At 52.7% G+C, this 16008-nt stretch overlaps 1 protein-coding gene and 1 non-coding gene across 3 annotated transcripts; one reads left to right on the top strand and one right to left on the bottom strand.

The window, feature by feature from the left end:
* The first annotated feature begins 9 nt into the window (after positions 1 to 9).
* Positions 10 to 11438, top strand: AMDHD2 (amidohydrolase domain containing 2). 2 transcript variants are annotated; one of them, XM_045820863.1, is made up of 11 exons: positions 11 to 164; positions 304 to 440; positions 520 to 659; positions 8499 to 8553; positions 8730 to 8942; positions 9029 to 9117; positions 9198 to 9342; positions 9416 to 9523; positions 9685 to 9753; positions 10698 to 10799; positions 11189 to 11438. In XM_045820863.1, the coding sequence occupies exons 1-11, from the start codon at positions 82 to 84 to the stop codon at positions 11275 to 11277; spliced, it is 1230 nt and encodes a 409-aa protein (XP_045676819.1). In that variant the 5' UTR covers positions 11 to 81; the 3' UTR covers positions 11278 to 11438. The 2 variants fall into 2 exon arrangements, 1 of the variants encoding a protein (XP_045676819.1); XR_006783600.1 differs by lacking the exon at positions 11189 to 11438 and having other exon boundaries at positions 10 to 164; positions 9662 to 9753.
* Positions 11439 to 15904: 4466 nt separating this feature from the next.
* Positions 15905 to 16008, bottom strand: LOC123807267. Its single transcript, XR_006783609.1, has one exon. It is a non-coding gene; the product is annotated as a U6 spliceosomal RNA (small nuclear RNA).

Below are 16008 nucleotides of genomic sequence, written 5' to 3'. Positions count from 1 at the left end.
GCAGCGCCTTAGTCAGCTGAGAAGTCATGTGAGCGAAGCTGCAGGCTTTCTGGGCCACTTAGGTCCGCTCCGCGGTTCAAGATGCGCAACGGGAAGGGCACTGTGCGGGCACCGGTACTCCAGTTCACCAACTGCCGTATCCTGCGGGGTCGGAGGCTGCTCAGGTGGTGTGCGGCGCCGGTGGGTGCGGGGCCTGGCACTACGGCACTATTGGGGTGGGGCTGGCGGGCTCAGGGCCCAGCAATGTTCAGTTGGGGGTGGGGTGCTGGGCCGCCGATCCGAGTCTGGCCCCTCTCTTCACAGGGAGGATCTGTGGGTGCGGGAGGGCCACATTGTGGACCCAGAGAAGCTGTTCTTTGAGGAGCGGCTCGTGGCCGACCAGCAGCGGGACTGCGGAGGCTGCATCCTGGCGCCTGGCTTCATTGATGTGCAGATCAATGGTGGGGTCTGGGGCCGGTGGTGGAGACCCAGGGGAGGAGCTCGGAGCACTGTGCTACCTCCTCTTTTCTGTGGCCACAGGTGGATTTGGCGTTGACTTTTCTCAGGCCACAGAGGACGTGAGTTCGGGAGTGGCTCTGGTGGCCCAGAGGATCCTATCGCATGGAGTCACCTCCTTCTGTCCCACCTTAGTCACCTCGCCACCTGAGGTTTATCACAAGGTAAGGCCAGGCTCCCGACTTCAGGCAAAGGGGGCCTGAGAAGTAGCTAAGTCCTTCACTTAAATATCTCTTCTCCTCTCCCCACAAATGCCTCCTGGCACTTGGATTTGACCTTAACCTGCTGGCCTCCCTCTACCTGGTCCTGGGGTCCTGTCCCGTGGTCTTTCTCAAATTCAGGTGTCCCTGTGCCAGCCTCCCTGGACACCTACCCCTGTCCCTAATACCTTCTCCCTCATGACCTCTTTGACTCTCTGCTTAGGCCTGCACATTGGCTGCCTCAGCACCTTCACCTGCCTCTCCTATCCTGCATTCTGGCTACCTCCAGGCTCCAGAAACTGCCTGCTGGAGGGAGGCCGCTGGGGACTTCCCCACATCCTTAGCCGTTTCTCAGGCTTTTCTCCCCATGGTGTGCCTGTGGTATGTGGTAAATATACCTTCCCGGGAGAAGCTCCGTTGTAGCCCAGGCTTCCTGTGCTGCTCTTGCCTACACCCCACAGTCTCCCACTTACCCCACATTCCTCTCCCACTTTCCCACTTTCTGACCTTTTCTAACATTCAGATGAGAAGGGGAGGGAGAAAGAAACATCAGTGTGCAAGAGAAAAATCAATTGGTTGCATCAATTGGTTGCCTCTCCCATGCCCCCAGCTGGGGACCTGGCCCACAACCCTGGCATGTGCCCCAACTGGGAATTGAACCTGTGACCTTTTGGTTTGTATAGGCTGGTGCTCAGTCCACTGAGCCACACCAGCCACAGCTAAGAAATTTCACTTTTTATGCAGGGTCTTCACTTTACTCTTTGACACTTTCTGTTTGGTCTCATTTTCTGTGCATGGGCGCATGCTCTTTTTTTCTGGAGGTGTTTGAGAGTAGGTTGTGTGTTTCATGCTTTCTTATTTCTTAAAACTTAACTGTTACTTAAAAGCGTAGGTACTCTGTTGTGTGAGCGCAGTAGGGATATTGAGTTTAGGAAATTAGGAAATTAACAGTTATCCTTTAAACTACCATATTCCAGTTTTGTGGTTTTTGTTTTTTTTCCCCCCTTCTAGTATAGGATCCATTCCAGGATCTCTGACTGCATTGCCCTCATGGGGTGTCCTCCTGGGTGTATAGACACCTAGAGCCAGGAGCTGTGGGAGGTGGATGTGGGTTCCTGACTTTATCATCTGTCAGCTGGGAGACTTGGGGTATTCCTGTCCTTCTGAGTCTCAGTTTTCTCAAACCTAAAGTGAGAATAATAATGGTATTCATCTTTTAGGATTGTTGGGACCCAGCACTGTGCTTTGTGCGTGTTAAGCACTTAGCAAATGTCAGCTGTGGTCATCTTTCTGGAAACTTCTCCCAGGTCTCCCATCACAGAGTCAAATTAAAAATCAAACTCATTTGCCTGCTGCAAACTGGCACCTGGTTCTGTGTTATCTCTCTCGGTCATCATTCCATGATTTACCCTACACGGAATCCTGGAACATGCCCACCGTTTTGCGTGTTTGTTCTTTGTTCTTTGTCCTCCCCTTTCCCAGTCCCCGCCAACGAGGCTTAGTAACTGTTATCCTAATCTCCTGAAGAGCGGCCTTCCCCAGATATGGGGCTCAGCACATCACTCATGCCCCTCTCTTACCCTCATCTGCAAGATAAACACCATCCTCCCAAACATTCCCTCCCTACCTGCAAAGCCTTTGCTCTTTCCCTAGGCACATTCCAGCCATTTGAGGCACTTGCTCACCTGCACTCCAGCTCTCTGCCTTGAAGGCCTTGCTGTGGCTGCCGCACCAGCTGGTTCCCGTGCTTGCCCATCTACCTCCACAAGCACATCTGCCCATCATGATACAGACTGTGAGGTCTTTTTCCTTAGGGAAGGAGTTTCTGGACAGTAGGACTTTTGTCTTACATTCTCTCCCCTGCACTTACTATTCACCTTAAATACTTACAGGATAAAGACCTTGGAAACAGAGAGTAAACTGACTTACAGTGGAAATCATGGAGGACTTTGAATATGAAAAATAAAATTCAGGTATTATATTAGAAACTATAGGACTGTTCACTTGGATATCTCTCGTCCATCCCACCTTCCTCCAGGGCCCATTCACACTGAGCAGAACTGCACTGCCACTTTGTCAGAGTTACCCAGTTCTTTGTCGTCATATTCTGGTCCATTGAGACCATCTGCTCTTTTTCTGCGGTCTCCTCCACCCTTGCCCTCTGTTTCCCTTTTAGGAGAAAGATTTCCTTGCGTTGTTCTCTGCTTGAGGTCCATTTCTGCAGAGACAAGATCATGCCCCCTCTGCAGTTTGACCTTCCCACTGCCTCCTTCCCTTGTAGGCACCTCATTCCCTCCAGCTCCAGGCTGCCCTTGATACTCCGTTCCCTCTGCTTAGTGTTCTTTCAGTTTCCCTTGTAAAACCCACTCATTGTTTCTTCCTTAATCTTTAGTGAGTTTATATATGTCACATGGCTCATTAGGAAAAAATAGCAGCCCTTTGTTCCCACTGAGGGACAATCACTTTCAACTCAGTTGACCCTTTGGAATTTGCCCTTAAAATAGCTAAAAGAGCTGTGCTGGTACTCCTGCGTGACTCTTCCATTCATGGCAGTATACCTTTACTTCCTCCCCGCTGTGAAAGATAAGGATTGGCTCTCTCTGGCGCCTCGAGCCCTCTCTCATGCTCTTCCAGCCCCTCATCCTTCCCAAATAGTTCATTGTAATTTTGGTTAGCTTAGTCGTTGGGACTGTGTAGAGGGATTGTAGCTCATTTAACTTTTCTTGTCAACTCTGTTTTCCTTGGAGTTATTCCTCTGTTTACATAGGGTTTGTTTGTTTGTTTGTTTAATCTATTAACTCAATTCCAAGTTTTCTACCCTTCGTTTCTTTCTCCTTTCAGGATATTTAGACAGCCCAAGGTTCCATTTGTTTCCTCTCTGTGGAAGCCTTTGGGACCTACTCTTCCCAGCATTGGCTGCCTGTCTCACTGGGATGAGTTGTCCTGGGAGTCCCCTTCCTCTCGCCTGGCTGGGGGGGTCCCTTTCTGCTGGATCTTTCTGTCCGGTATCCTGTGTCTTCCTCTTTGCTGGTTCACGCCTTTGTTTGGTGTGAGCATATCCTCCAGTGACTTTTGGAGAAGAGGAGGTCATGACATGTAAGGGTTCTGAGATCTCAAAGGTCTGAAAATGTCTTTGTTCTCTTGATTGATGTTTTGGCTATGTTAGAATTCTAAGTGAACAGCCATTTTTCTCTAGAATTTTATGTACTTATTTTTAATTATATTTTATTGATTATGCTATTACAGTGGTCCTAATTTTTCCCTGTTTGTCCCCCTCCACCCAGCACCCCCACTCCCTCAGGCTATCCCCACACCATTGTTCATGTCCATGGGTCATGTGTATAAATTCTTTGGCTACTCCGTTTCCTATACTCTACTTTACACCCCCATGGCTATTCTGTAACTACCTATTTGTACTTCTTAATCCCCTCACCTCTCACCCATTCTCCCACACCCACCCTTAAATCTCTTTATCTTTAACCTTTGTCATTTAAATTATAATGTGTTTTGGGATGGGCCTCTTTGCCTCTTGTTTGGGACTCTCTGCTTCCTAGACTTGCATGTCTATTTCCTTCACCAAATTAGGAAAGTTTGCTGTCATTATTTTTTCAAATCGATTTCTGATATCTTGCTCTTTCTCTTCTGGCACTCCTACGATGTGAATGTTGGATTGTTTAAAGTTGTCCCAGAGGCTGATTTCACTGTCCTTGTTTTTTTGTCTTTTGGGTTTTTTAAAATATTGTATTTATTTATTTTTAGAGAGGGGAAGGGAGGGAGAAAAAGAAGGAGAGAAACATCAGTGTGTGGTTGCCTCTTGTGTGCCCCTCACCAGGGACCCAGCCTGCAACCCAGGCATGTGCCCTCACTGGGAACTGAACTGGTGACCCCTTGGTTCATAGGCCAGCACTCAGACCACTGAGCCACATCAGTCAGGGCTATCCTCATCTTTTGTATTCTCTTTTCTTGTTGTTCTGATTGGTTGTTTTTTGCTTCCTTATGTTCCAACTCATTGGTCTGATTCTCCGCTTCATCTGCTCTACTGTTGTTCCCTTGTAAATTGTTTTAAATTTCAGTTAGTGTATCCCTCATTTCTGACTGGATCCTTTTTATAGTGTTGAGGTCCTCACTAAGTTCCTTGAGCATCCTTATAACCATTGTTTTGAACTCTGCATGTGATAGATTGCTTATCTCCATTTCATTTAGTTCCTGTTCTGGAGTTTTGATCTGTTCTTTCATTTGGGCCATGTTTCTTTGTCTCCTCATATTGGCAGCCTCCCTGTGTTTGTTTCTATGTATTAGGTAGAGCTGCTTTGACTCCCAATCTTTGTAATGTGGCCTAATGTAGTGGGTGTCTTGTAGAATCCAGTGGCACAGCCTCCCCTATCATCTAGCCTGCATACTCGAGGTATGCCCTTCATATGGATTGAGTACACCCCCCCTCTTGTAACTGAGCCTTGGTTGCTGTTGGCAGATCAATGGGAGGGATTTACCAGGCTAATCAGCTGCAGGGATTGGCTGTGACCACATACCATTAACCTCCACCCTCCATGGAGGATCAGCTGTGCAGGGGCAGGGTGGAGGTGCTGTGACGTGGTCTGCAGTTGTGCACTGGGTGTGCTGGCCCCTGGGGTTTCTTGGGTGGTACGCACTAAGATCAGCCCCCACCTGTGTTTTGCCCTGGGCCATACTGCCTGAACTGTAAAGCAATCTGAGATGGCTGCTTCTGGTGCTGGGCTTGGTGATTTCCAGGCAAAGCCAAATTGTGAATCTAGGCTGCCAGTTCCAGGCCTCGAGCTCAATGAAGCCAGCTGCTGCCTGTTTGAGAGGATTTAGGAAGTTGTGAAAAATGAGCCAAGACCATTCATGTGGGAAAGCAGCTTGGGTGGGCCTGTAATTTAGGTGGGGTGGAGTCTCTGGGGATCTCCAAGGCTGCTCAAACAGTATTAGCCAGGTTGATGGAATCTTAGCTATGGCACCAGTCTGCCAGCTCTGTGGGGTGGAGAGGGCTCAGAAAAGGGACAGTGGTCTCTGCTCACCTTGATGCCAGACATATCAGCCTCCCCCTGCATGTCACTAGTGCCCCTCAAGCCGCCACCCTGTCACCAGAGCCCAGAGGGAAGAGTGAGTCTGAGTAGTTGAGTCTGTGGGTTCCAAGAGGAACTGCTTGGTATTCTAGCAGTTCCTTCCACTGACTCAGTCCCTGCTGGTTTTTACAGCCAGGAGTTGTGGGGACTTATCTTTCTGGCATTAGAACCCTGGGCTGGGGGGCCTGGTGTGGGTCTGGGACTCCTTGCTCCTGAGATATCTCTCCCAAATTTTTCTCCACCATATGTGGATGTGGGCCATTCCACGGCTACATCCCTCCTACCAGTTTGGATGGATGTGGTTTCTTTAATTCTGTAGTTGTCAGTTTTCCATTCAACCAGATTTTTGTCAGTTTTGAGCGATGGTGGTTCTATATTTTAGTTGTAGTTTTGTTATGGTTGTGCAAAGAGGCGAGGCATGTCTGCCCACGCTGCCATCTTGACTGGAAGTCCTCTAGAATTTTGAAGGCATTGCTATATTGTCTTTTAACTTTCAGAGTTGCTGATGAGAAGCTGGAAGCCATCTGACCCCTGATCCTTTGTACGTGACCTGTTTCTTCCCTCTCCAAGCTTGTGGGATCTTCCTTTTGTCACTGGGTTCTAAAGTCTCTGGGTGACACACTGGGGACTGGGGGCAGTTCATCTACTGTGCTAGCCTTTAGCAGGCCCTTCCAGCCTCCCATCCTCCCCAAATTCAGAGTTTCAATCTGGAAGTTCGGAGATTTTTTGTTTTTCTTGAATTATTTCTTTGATGATTTTTCTCCCTCATTTCTCTGTCTTTTCCTTCTGGGAGTTATTCTCCTATTGGGCCTCTTGGATGGCTTCTCTTTTTTCTCTCTCTTCCTTTTTGACTCTGTTTTCTGGACATTTTCTTAGTTTTTTTAATCTTCCATTTCTTCCTTCTCTGTCTCTTCTCTCTCTCTCTATCTCTCTCTCTTTGCTTCAGTGCACATTTTTGTTAACCTAAAAATAAGAAGGCATTTTAAGGTGAGAGGCAAACAAGGGTTTGAGATTTTAAAAAATTTGGAAAGCATTGATTGAGGGGAAGTCCAAATATTGTTCTGATTTGGAGACAAAGGCAGTGGGTATTTATGAGAAGGAAAGGAGAGCAATTACATCAGTAGAAGGAAGGCATTTTTGTTGTTGTGGATAATATAACATAGTGATATTAATTGTAAGTGATATTTTCAACTTTCAGTTCAGTAGTCATAATAATTCCCTGTTATCTTTGCAAACGGTTTTTCGGAGTACAGTGTTGTTTAAGCCCAGTCCAAAGGTTATTTTTTTTCTGTTTTTACATTTCAACGCCGTGAGGTAGAAGGTGTGCGTGGCGGCCCCTGCGGCCCGGCAGCTCCGCGTCTGTCTGACCTGCTCCCGTTCGTGTTGGGGGCACTTGCGTGTGTGCTTTTCCCCAGGAATGTTTCTTTTTTCTAACATCCCATTCTTGTTTCATGGGTGTGAAACCTCTTCTCACAAGTCCTCTCCTTGGGTGTCTGCTCCGCAGTCGGTTGTATCCTGTCACTTGTTCATTTGTTCTGCTTTCTGTGTGTCCTCTCAGAGGCTTGCCCACGCCGCTGGGGGGCCTTGGTCATCTGCTCCGATGGAGAGAAGGTCTCAGCCAGCCACCAGAAGCACCCAGCCTAGGGAGGTTCCTGAGGGCACCCTTAGGGTGAGACCCCTAAGTCCTTTCTCTCAGGCTGATCGGAACCCCAGAGAAGAGTTTTCTTGTTCTGCTCAGAGGGAACAGTCCTGACTGGTGACATTCCAGGAGCATTAAAAATATGAACTTCATTTAATTGCCCCATTATCTGCTTCTACCCACCTGTCTGGCTTACTGCTCCAAGCACTTGGCAGGGCACACTGGGGGATTCAGCTACTCTTCAGCAAGGCTCCTGCTGTTGGTCCCCCCACTTCTCCAGGCACCAGGTGCTGCCAGGGCCTGAACCCATGGGGGCCGTGGGTCTTGTTTCCTGCCTGCCCCACTGTGCTGCCCACATCTGTCCAGCTTCCACTTGCCAGACTCCCGAGTCAGCCTCCCCTCCTGTCTTCTCTGTCCCACTGGGTTTAAGCCTCTCACTTCTCTGTACTTTGTCCCAGGCTCACCCCAGGGACTCCGCAGTATCCTATGGGCTCCCTGCTGGGATGCTTGCCTGCCTGTCCGCCTCCAAGATACTGTGTCGTGTGAACACTTGTCACACAATTGACTCTCCCGACTGTGTCCAGCTCCAGGCACAGCATGGCTGCACCATTGATGCCTGAGCCCCTGCCTCGCCGCCTCACTCTGCCTGGATTGCATGCACTCCTGCCTCCGGCCATCAGGGAGGCCAGGCCCATCACCCTGTCTGGGTCCAGTCCTTCAGGGCATGCACTTCACTGTGTTCCAGCTGCTGCTAGGACTGGGGTCATCTTGAGGGCCAGGACAGGTGGAGCTGCCCTCAGTGTCCATGCACCTATCCCCCTGCCTGGGGACTCTCCTGGTCCTCACAGGCAGGCTGGTCTTACATCCCAAGGCCTGTCTATTCTTGGTGCTCCTGACCTTGTGTGCTGCTTGTTCTGAGCACCGTGCTTTCCCTGACCGTTGGGAGCCTCTGACCATCTTCTGATAACTGTGGAAGGCCAGCGGGCACTGGGCTGGGCTCTGAACTCTGACCTCGGCTGGGCTGTAACCTCTGGGTGCTGGGCCGTGGGAGGCAGAGCTTTAACAGCTGGTTCCCCCCAGGTCCTTCCTCAGATCCCAGTGAAGAGTGGTGGTCCCCATGGGGCAGGGGTCCTCGGTGAGTGGCTGACCCCTCCCCCCTGACCCTACCCTGGAATGTTCCTTGGGGACCTATTGGCAGTCTGTACACCTCCAGATGCCCAAATGGGGCGGTAGGGCGGGCAGATGAGAGGGGCCAAAGCAGAGGCTAGAGGGTGGGAGGCCTGTTGTAGCCATCTGCTCCCCTTTTCCCAGGGGTGCACCTGGAGGGCCCATTTATCAGCCGGGAGAAGCGAGGTGCACACCCTGAGGCCCACTTGCGCTCTTACGAGGCCAATGCCTTCCATGATGTTCTGGCCACCTACGGGTCCCTGGACAACGTTCGCATCGTGACGCTGGCTCCTGAGCTCGGCCGCAGCCATGAGGTGATCCAGGCACTGACGGCCCGAGGCATCTGTGTGTCCCTAGGTGAGGGGAAGTGTCCCCACTGGAGGGGGCAGGCCCACTGGAGGGGCCGGGCTGGTTACAGGATCTGATTCAAGGCCCCTGTGCAGGGCACTCGGTGGCCAACCTGAGGGTCGCAGAGGAAGCCGTGCAGAGTGGCGCCACCTTCATCACCCATCTCTTCAATGCCATGCTGCCTGTGAGTGCTGCCCAGCTCCCAGGAGGGTGGAGTCGAGGCTCCTGCTGTGGCTCAGCATTCTCTCTCCTCACCCTGCCCAGTTCCACCACCGTGACCCGGGTATTGTGGGCCTCCTGACCAGTGACCGGCTGCCTCCAGGTCGCCACATCTTCTACGGGATGATCTCCGACGGCACGCACACCAACCCTGCTGCCCTGCGCATTGCCCACCGGGCCCACCCCCAGGGTGAGCAGCTGGGCAGGGTGGTGGCAAGTCGGAATACCAGGTGAGGCAGGTTCTGAGGCCTCTTCATCCCCAGGGATGGTGCTGGTCACTGACGCTGTCCCTGCCTTGGGCTTGGGCAATGGCCGTCACACGCTGGGGCAGCAGGAGGTGGAGGTAGATGGGCTGACGGCCTATGTGGCAGGTGAGTGACCCTTGTCCCCACTGGCTGCCCACATTAGAAGAGCCCCTTTGGTGGAATGCAAGAGCCTAGGTGACCCCTGCCAACCCACACCCCATCCAGTGTGCCCAGTGGCCTTCCATGCCCCTCCCCGCCCCCCAGAGCCTGTCCTCTCTGCTCTCAAGGCACGAAGACACTGAGCGGCAGCATAGCCCCGATGGACGTCTGTGTTCGGCATTTCCTGCAGGCCACAGGTCAGCAAGGCTGGTGTGTGTGTGCGTGTTGGGAGTGGAGGCTGCATCCGAGAGAGGCTGCAGGGAATAGTGGGGACCACTAGGGTCCTGTGCCCACACCCCTAGTCTGTCAGGTCTCGTGGGGTTCCCTGGAGACGGGCACTGGTCATGTGGCCAAGGACCCACCCGTAGGGAGTTTACAAGTGGGGGAAGAGGAGGACGAGCAAGCGAATGGCTGGAACCCAGGGTGACAGGCACCCAAACCATGGCATCCAAGAGAAGGGTGTTGGCCTGGGCCCTATGGGATTGTGAGACTTGCCAGGTGCAGAGCTGTGGGGAGGTGAGGGGGGCCAGAGCTGCGATTAAGGCTCCAGGGTCAAGCTATGTGGAGGCCTCTCGGGGGACTGTCTGTTCCAGGGAAGGTGGGTAGAGGGTACCTGGCAGAGGCTGTGGTTGGCCAAGCCCCGTGGGATGCTCGGCAGCACCCAGGGTAGGGTTGTTACGCTGGGGGCTGAGGGTCACCACGGTCTAAGGTTCTGTTTAGAGCAGCAAGGAGACAGGCTGAGAGGCAAGAGAAAGCTGTGGTCTGGCCTGGTAGGGAGTGGTACGGCGGGGCGGAGAGAATTGGGTTCATTTTACTTCTTGGTGGAGAGTAGGGGCAGAGCATCTAGTCCCAAGCGGCCTCACAGATGCCCAGCACACTACTTTGTTATGGGGTGCTGTCCCTGGGACTCAGGTGGAGGAGGGGCCCATGAGCATTTGGGTCCAGATGGTCCCTGCAGGGCTGGGATGGGAGAGTGGCTGGGAACGATGGGACTGGGGGACCTTGTCAACCTGCCACAGAGGCCTAGGATGTGTCCCCCAACCCAGTCTGTAGGACTTGGAGCTCCGGTGCTGTGGGGATGGGGCACCTACGGAGCCAGCTGGGGATTGAAGATGGTCACCCAGCCGTGTTTCCTGAGCAGGCTGCAGTGTGGAGTCCGCCCTGGAGGCTGCGTCACTGCACCCTGCCCAGCTGCTAGGACTGGAGAAGCACAAGGGAACCCTGGACTTCGGGGCCGATGCAGGTTAGAGCCCCGTGTGGAGCGGCCTGGGCAGCCTGAAGACTCAGGAGTTTTGGGGAGGCTGGAACAGGGGCAGGGAGGTCAGAAGAGTGAGATCTTTCCTGTGTCCAGGCAGCCTTACCTGGCCACCAGCCTCGGTCTGGCCCCACTTTCCCATCAGACCAGGCGTTCTGGCATCTGAGACAAAGTCAGACAAAGCACCGCTGGGACCTTTATCTCTTGCCCCCCCTGCTGCCGGGAGTCTTGGTTCCAGGGCCTCAGTCAATCTGTGCTGGGTCAGGGCATCCTCCACAAGTCGTGTCCCAGGCCTTGGTTTCCTGTCATCCTTGGGCTGGGGGATGGTGGGGGCAGCCACACCCCTGCCGCCTTCTCACAGCCCATCTCTGACCTAGACTTTGTGATGCTTGACGACTCCCTCCACGTCCGGGCCACCTACATCTCGGGCGAGTTGGTGTGGCAGGCAGAGGAGGCCCGGCAGTAGCCAAGGACTACAGTTGGAAAGGACACCCAGCCCCATCTGGACACTGTCAGTGCTGGGCCATCTAGGAGCTGGTCTCCGAGGAGTGAGTAGGAACCCTGCCTCAGGTGGATGGCCTTGGCCCTGGAGGCAGCTGGCTTGGATAAACCGTGTACCCCACTGGACTTGCCTGGTCTCCGAGTTTTGCTTCAAAGTGGGCTTCTTGCTGTTTCCACTGTCACCCTGATGGTCGTCCTGGGGGCCGGGGGGTGTTTGTGGCTTAGGGTTGTGAGTGGCTGGACTCCAGCTCAGCTCGGCCCTGCGAGGAGGCTTTGTGGGGTCCACGAAAGTGATGGGAGGGCCCCTTTCTGTTGCAAGGTTGTGTCTGAGGTCTGCAGACCTGCAGGCAAATGCGTCATTTGGAAATGAATGAAGACCTGAGCGGGGAAGCCACGGGCGATAGGTTGGAAAGCTGAAAGCTGGCAGGAACGGGCTTGGGGACTGTGAATATAGACAACTTCAGAAGTTTGCTTATTGTGTGGGCTGAGGGAAAAGATCCATCTTGGAATTTTAAACAGGGAAGCATTGATCATGGAGACAAATTAAGAGATGGGCAGGGAAAGGCCTCAGGTAGGCACTGCAGAGGTTTGGGAGACCAGGTGTATGTGAGTGTCCTGTGATCTCGGTCTTTACACTGGAGTTGTGCAGGGCCTGGGCACACCCCCCTGCAACTGCTCCCCTACCTTCAGAGGAATCCACGCTAGCTCCAGGACCCCAGGCTGCTCAGCTGGGTGCAGAGGGCATGGTTGAAGGGTGCCTGAGCTGGCCGTAGCCTGCCCAGCCCCATTCCACCTTCATGAGCTCTTGGATCACTCAGGCTCCAGCTCTTCTGGTGTCTTTTCTGAACAACTTATCTCCTGCTCCCGCTCCCAGGAGGGTGTGATGAGCCATCCTGCGCTTTGGTGTTTGCGTAGCTGTGGGCGAGCCTGCCTGTGTTGGTGGGCAGTACGTGCTCACCCGTGTCCTGTGCCCTGTAGCTGGAGTCCACCTTTGAGTCGTCTTGGCCCTAGCAGAGGTCCCCAGGAGAGGGCAGGTTAGAAAGTGAGCAGTGGTTGTCAGCTTTGTGGTGCCAGGCCTTGTCCTAGTGATCTGTGGGTATTCACTTGCTCCGTTTGCCTGCCAAAAATCCAGAGGCATGTCCTGTTTGTTGTCTGGGGCACTGAGTCCCAGAGCAGGGGAGTGTCAGGGCCAGCATTTGGCCTGGACAACCCTGGGAGTCTCCCTAGGTGTGTCACTAAGGTGTGTCTGGGTGGAGAATCATAGAAGGACTGGTTGGGACTGGTTGAGATGGTGGCCAGCCAGGTGACACCAGAGATGACAGGAGCCAGCTCTGGCTGGGAAGAAAGAGCACTTCAGGCAAAGGGAACTGCCCTACAAAGGCCAGTGACACACAGGCTTCGTGTGGTGGGGGAGAACTAATGGCCGCTGGGGCTGGAGAGAGGTCCAGGGATGGGGGACCGGAGCTGGGCCCTGCAGTTGTTGTGGGGGTAGTTCAGAAGTGTTGGGACAGTGACTGGAGGGTCCTTTTTTCATTTTCATTTTACTTATTTTTTTTACATTTTATTTGTTTTTAGAGCAGGGAAGGGAGGGAGGGAGAGAGGGAGAGAAACATCAATGTATGGTTGCTTCTCAACGCTCCCCCCTACTGGGGACCTGGCCTGCAACCCAGGCATGTGCCCTGATCGGGAATCAAACCAGTGACCCTTTACTTCCCAGACTGTCACTCAATCTACTGAGCCACGCCAACCAGGGTTCATTTTTATTTTTCAAGTTGTGGTGAAATATACATAGCAGCGACCATCTTTAGCATTTTTCGGTGTACCGGCTATGGGTGTCAGGCACATGCACACTGTTGTGCAACCGTCACCACCATCTCCAGAGCATTTTCATCACCCCAGACGGAAATTGCACCCATTGAACGCTAACCCAGATTCCCCCTCCACCAGCCCTCGCACCAGCCTGTCCACTTTGGTTCTGAGTCTGAGGCTGCCATTTTAAGTATGCCTTCAAGTTGCTAGGGGGTGTGGTGCTGGGGGTGGCAAGGAGGCCCTGTGGGGCTGACTGTGAGGTGGCAGTGGGACCAGAGACAAGTGAAATGGGAGGACAAGCTTGCCCTACTGTGGGTGTGGACTAGGGCAGAGGTAGTGATGCTAGGTTTGCCCCTGACTCAGTGGTGAGTCAGAGTGACTCACTGAGAGGCTGGGATGGGATCCCTGGGGAGGTGACCGGTGTGTCCCCAGCATCTCCCTGGCTTGCTTAATGTGCATGAATGGGAAGACTCTAGGGCCAGCTGTTGGTCATAGCGAGGGCCTCCTGACTGCCAGGTTTGGGAGCCCAGTGGCTTTCACTTGACACACATAGACTGTGCCAACCACATGTGGGCCCTGATGCTGGAGGGATCCCTTCTGAAGCCTCAGCTCCACATCAGGATGACAAAGACATCACAGGGGAAGGTGCGCTGAGGGCTGGAGACTGATTTATGGAGGGGGGGTTGGACGGCAGCAGCCACACCCCGGATAGGGGCTGGGTCTGAGTAACAGGGCTTTAACGGTGAATCTGTGGTAGGCAGTTAAATAGCATGAGCAGAGTAGGAAAGGTAGCCAGGTGCAGAGGGCCACCAGGGCTGAGAGCCCCAGGTGCTTAGCAGTGGGGCAAAACTCTAAGTCCTTTCATTACCACTCCCTTCAGCAATAGCCCCTGGAGATGATGGCCAGGCCTCAGCTGGGTTTTAGCTCCAGACTCAGAAGCGAGCTGCAATGACTAATGACCCTCTGTCCTGGTGCTAACCAATCAGTGATCACAACCCTAAGGAGCTACTACTGGAAAGCTGATGCATATCCTGAGATCCACTCCTGAGACCTGCATATAAAAGCCCTCACTACTGAGGACCCAGAGCAGTTCCATGGAGCACCCCCAAGCCTTTCCCTGTCCCCTTCCCCCCATGAGTGTTTTCCTTGCCTCTCTCCTAAGCAACAGGGGCCCTTATTTTGCCTCTGTGATTTGTTTCCTGAGCCCATTTTTTCTGTGGCTCACTTCTACCTCTGATTTTCTAAATAAACTTTCTCTGAGAGTTAGTCTTATTTCGATTCTTTCTTAGCCAGAACTCCAGTACCAAGGATGCTGAACCCAGGACCAGTCTGACTGCAGTAGTCTAACATTTTGTGTCATTTTACCCCCAACAGATAGAGTTGGCTCTGCTGTGTCCTGGGCTGAGGGCACCCAGAGGCACTAGATCAGTGTGGAACCTCAGATCCAAGATGGGGTGCAGCATGCCAGGAAGAAACTCCTTTGTGAGGGGTGGGCCCTGTGGGGCTGGTTAGATCCCCAAAGGGAGGCACGTGCCATGTCAGAGCCGCAGGGACATTGATATTGACATCTGACATTGTCCTCTAAACCAGTGAAAGGGTGGCCCGGAAGCCGGGAGGGCGCCTGGGAGCCTGAGTCCCAACACCTCTCACCACACCCTGCGGACCGGATGTGGCCTCAACCTGCTGGGCTCCGCCCCTGCACTGCTTCTGGGGCCACACCGTGCTCCCGCTTCCATTGCTCCTTGGTACCTCCTTGTTTCCCTGCCCATCATGACCCTAAGGACGTCCAGACAACCCAAACCTCCTAACCTATCCTCCCCACTTCCTCTCAGGGTGGCCAAGCCCTCCAACATTAACAGCTGGTGCAGTTGCAGTGTGATCCTGCACTTTTTTCCACTTTTCTGTTTGGGTTTGTTTTCTAAACTGACATTGCACTCTATATAGCACTGGGCCTTTACTGTTTTTTTAGTTAAACGTCGTGAAGCCAAGTGCTCCTCTGGGGGTACATGAGTCTCACCACTGGAGCAAGGAAGCCAGTGTTCTCCAAACTGGAGGTTCCCTAACTTAACAACCAACCACTGTATCCCAACATGGACAGTTCCATCTCTTCTCGCTCCCACCCTAGCTGCGTCTGACTCCTGACTCAGAAAACATTAGATAATGCTGCTTTATGCCTTTAAGTTTTGGGGTAACTCGATCCATATACCCTGCCTCTTGCCAGGACTGAGGATTGGACTGGCCTGGCTTGGGCTCTGCACACTGGTTGCCATTCAGGCCCCACAAGAACTGAGAATGGTCCTATCTTCCTCTCTCTGCTGCCACTCCCCGCCCTGCTCCTGCTCTCTGCTCAGCCACCTTTCTCAGGACCACCCCACCCCTCCCCTCCCCCCTTCCCTGAGGGGGGCTCCACCTGCTGCCCCACCAGGCTCTAGTGTTCACCATGTTCTTTCTCCCCTTCCTGTACTCTGAGTTACTCAGGAACTGCATGGCCATCTTTGGTGCCATAGGCTCTGATTTAAAAAAGAGTTAAAAGACTCCAGTTCATCTCCAACTTGTTGCTCTGCCTTCAGAGCTTTGCCCTGTTCTTTTTAGTAACTACATAGAATTTTCCAACATGGGTGTATCAAAATTTATCATTTTGTTGAAAATAATTTTGGTTTCTTCTTCATTTCTTATGTCACATTAAAACTATGATGTTGGGAAGATCCACGCACAGCTTTACATTCATGATTGAGAGCTTCTTAGAGTTTCCACAAAGAGGACAGGCTCATTTTGTTAATTTTTAAAATGTGGAACACTCCACCAATTTGCGTGTCATCCTTGCTCAGGGGCCATGGTAATCTCTGTATCCGTGCAATTTTAGTGTATGTGCTCCCGAAGCAAGCAC

This window comes from Phyllostomus hastatus, unplaced genomic scaffold (assembly GCF_019186645.2).
Source record: "Phyllostomus hastatus isolate PE091 unplaced genomic scaffold, TTU_PhHast_1.1 phas_scaffold_442, whole genome shotgun sequence".
Lineage (NCBI taxonomy): Eukaryota > Metazoa > Chordata > Mammalia > Chiroptera > Phyllostomidae > Phyllostomus > Phyllostomus hastatus.
Note: the sequence above shows the minus strand (reverse complement) of the source record. Positions and strands in the feature narration are given on the sequence as shown.

Excerpts from the sequence above, each read along its gene's own strand:
- AMDHD2 (XM_045820863.1), top strand. The coding sequence starts at position 82 with ATGCGCAACGGGAAGGGCACTGTGCGGGCACCGGTACTCCAGTTCACC. Across the intron at positions 660-8,498 it reads CACCTGAGGTTTATCACAAG|GTCCTTCCTCAGATCCCAGT; the intron begins GTAAGGCCAGGC and ends GGTTCCCCCCAG. Across the intron at positions 8,554-8,729 it reads CCATGGGGCAGGGGTCCTCG|GGGTGCACCTGGAGGGCCCA; the intron begins GTGAGTGGCTGA and ends CCCTTTTCCCAG.